The 835-nt window shown below is 63.2% G+C and overlaps 1 protein-coding gene across 1 annotated transcript; it reads right to left on the bottom strand.

Moving 5' to 3' along the window:
* Window positions 1-410: 410 nt before the first annotated feature.
* Window positions 411-833, bottom strand: Tco025E_09529 (uncharacterized protein; the record flags this gene model as incomplete). The annotated part of the gene is made up of 1 exon (XM_029376346.1): window positions 411-833. A coding segment is annotated over one exon (423 nt), but the record flags the coding sequence as incomplete, so codon positions are not given.
* Window positions 834-835: the final 2 nt, after the last annotated feature.

Below are 835 nucleotides of genomic sequence, written 5' to 3'. Positions count from 1 at the left end.
GTAGACTTCGCCTGCAGGGAAAAAAAGAAGACACATTTTATTTCGTCCCAATTTGTCCTTCCTCGTGTCCACGCGCCATCGACGGGGCGTTGGGTTGCTTTTCTACGTTCCCCGCACCGCGGCAGCGCACAGAGAGTGCGTTTGTGTGTGTGGACGGAAAAAGGGAGCGCACGGCAGTGGGACGCTCCCACCCCGTCACGGGAGGGGCGCAGCGGGCAGCGGATGGGCGGAATCGCGAAGCAAAAAAGGGAGGTGACCCCACGGGGACGACCTCCGAAGCAAGAAAAAACAAAAAGCAAAAAAAAGGAAAGAAATGTAAATTACCCTCCGCGAAGAGGAATTTACTCCCGGCGGTGCGTGTGTGTGCGGGAGACGGCGCACGTGCCCCGCAGTGAAGCCGCAGACGCCTCTCACAGCGCCGCAAACGCCCACAGCCCCAGCAGAAGCAGCGGCGTCAGCGCTCGGCGCCCACACACAGCGCCGTCCTCGGCGTTCAGCTTCTGCAACAGTCCCCCGCTGTTGTTGTTGTTGCTTTCGTTGTGGGGTGCGGGGACGGATGCCGCATCCTTTGCTGCCACGGCGCCTGCAGGCTTGGACGGTGCGGCCTCACCGCCCTTCCTTGCCGCACCGCCGTGAACAGCAGCGCCACCTGCATCCGTTGCTCCTGCGCGGCTCCCCTCCTGTGCCGCCCCAGCGGGAGCGGCTGCGTCCGACGACGACACACCGCCTTGGCCTTGAGAGACGGGAGCCGCCTCCTTCGATGTCGTCGCCTCGTTCTCAGCAGAACTCACGCTGCCCGTGTGCGCCACTGTCTCCTCTTCGGCAGAGGCAGCCA

The sequence above is a fragment of the Trypanosoma conorhini genome (assembly GCF_003719485.1).
Source record: "Trypanosoma conorhini strain 025E chromosome Unknown Tco_14.4_contig_01158, whole genome shotgun sequence".
NCBI classification, from domain to species: domain Eukaryota; phylum Euglenozoa; class Kinetoplastea; order Trypanosomatida; family Trypanosomatidae; genus Trypanosoma; species Trypanosoma conorhini.
This window is presented reverse-complemented; position numbering and strand designations above follow the sequence as displayed.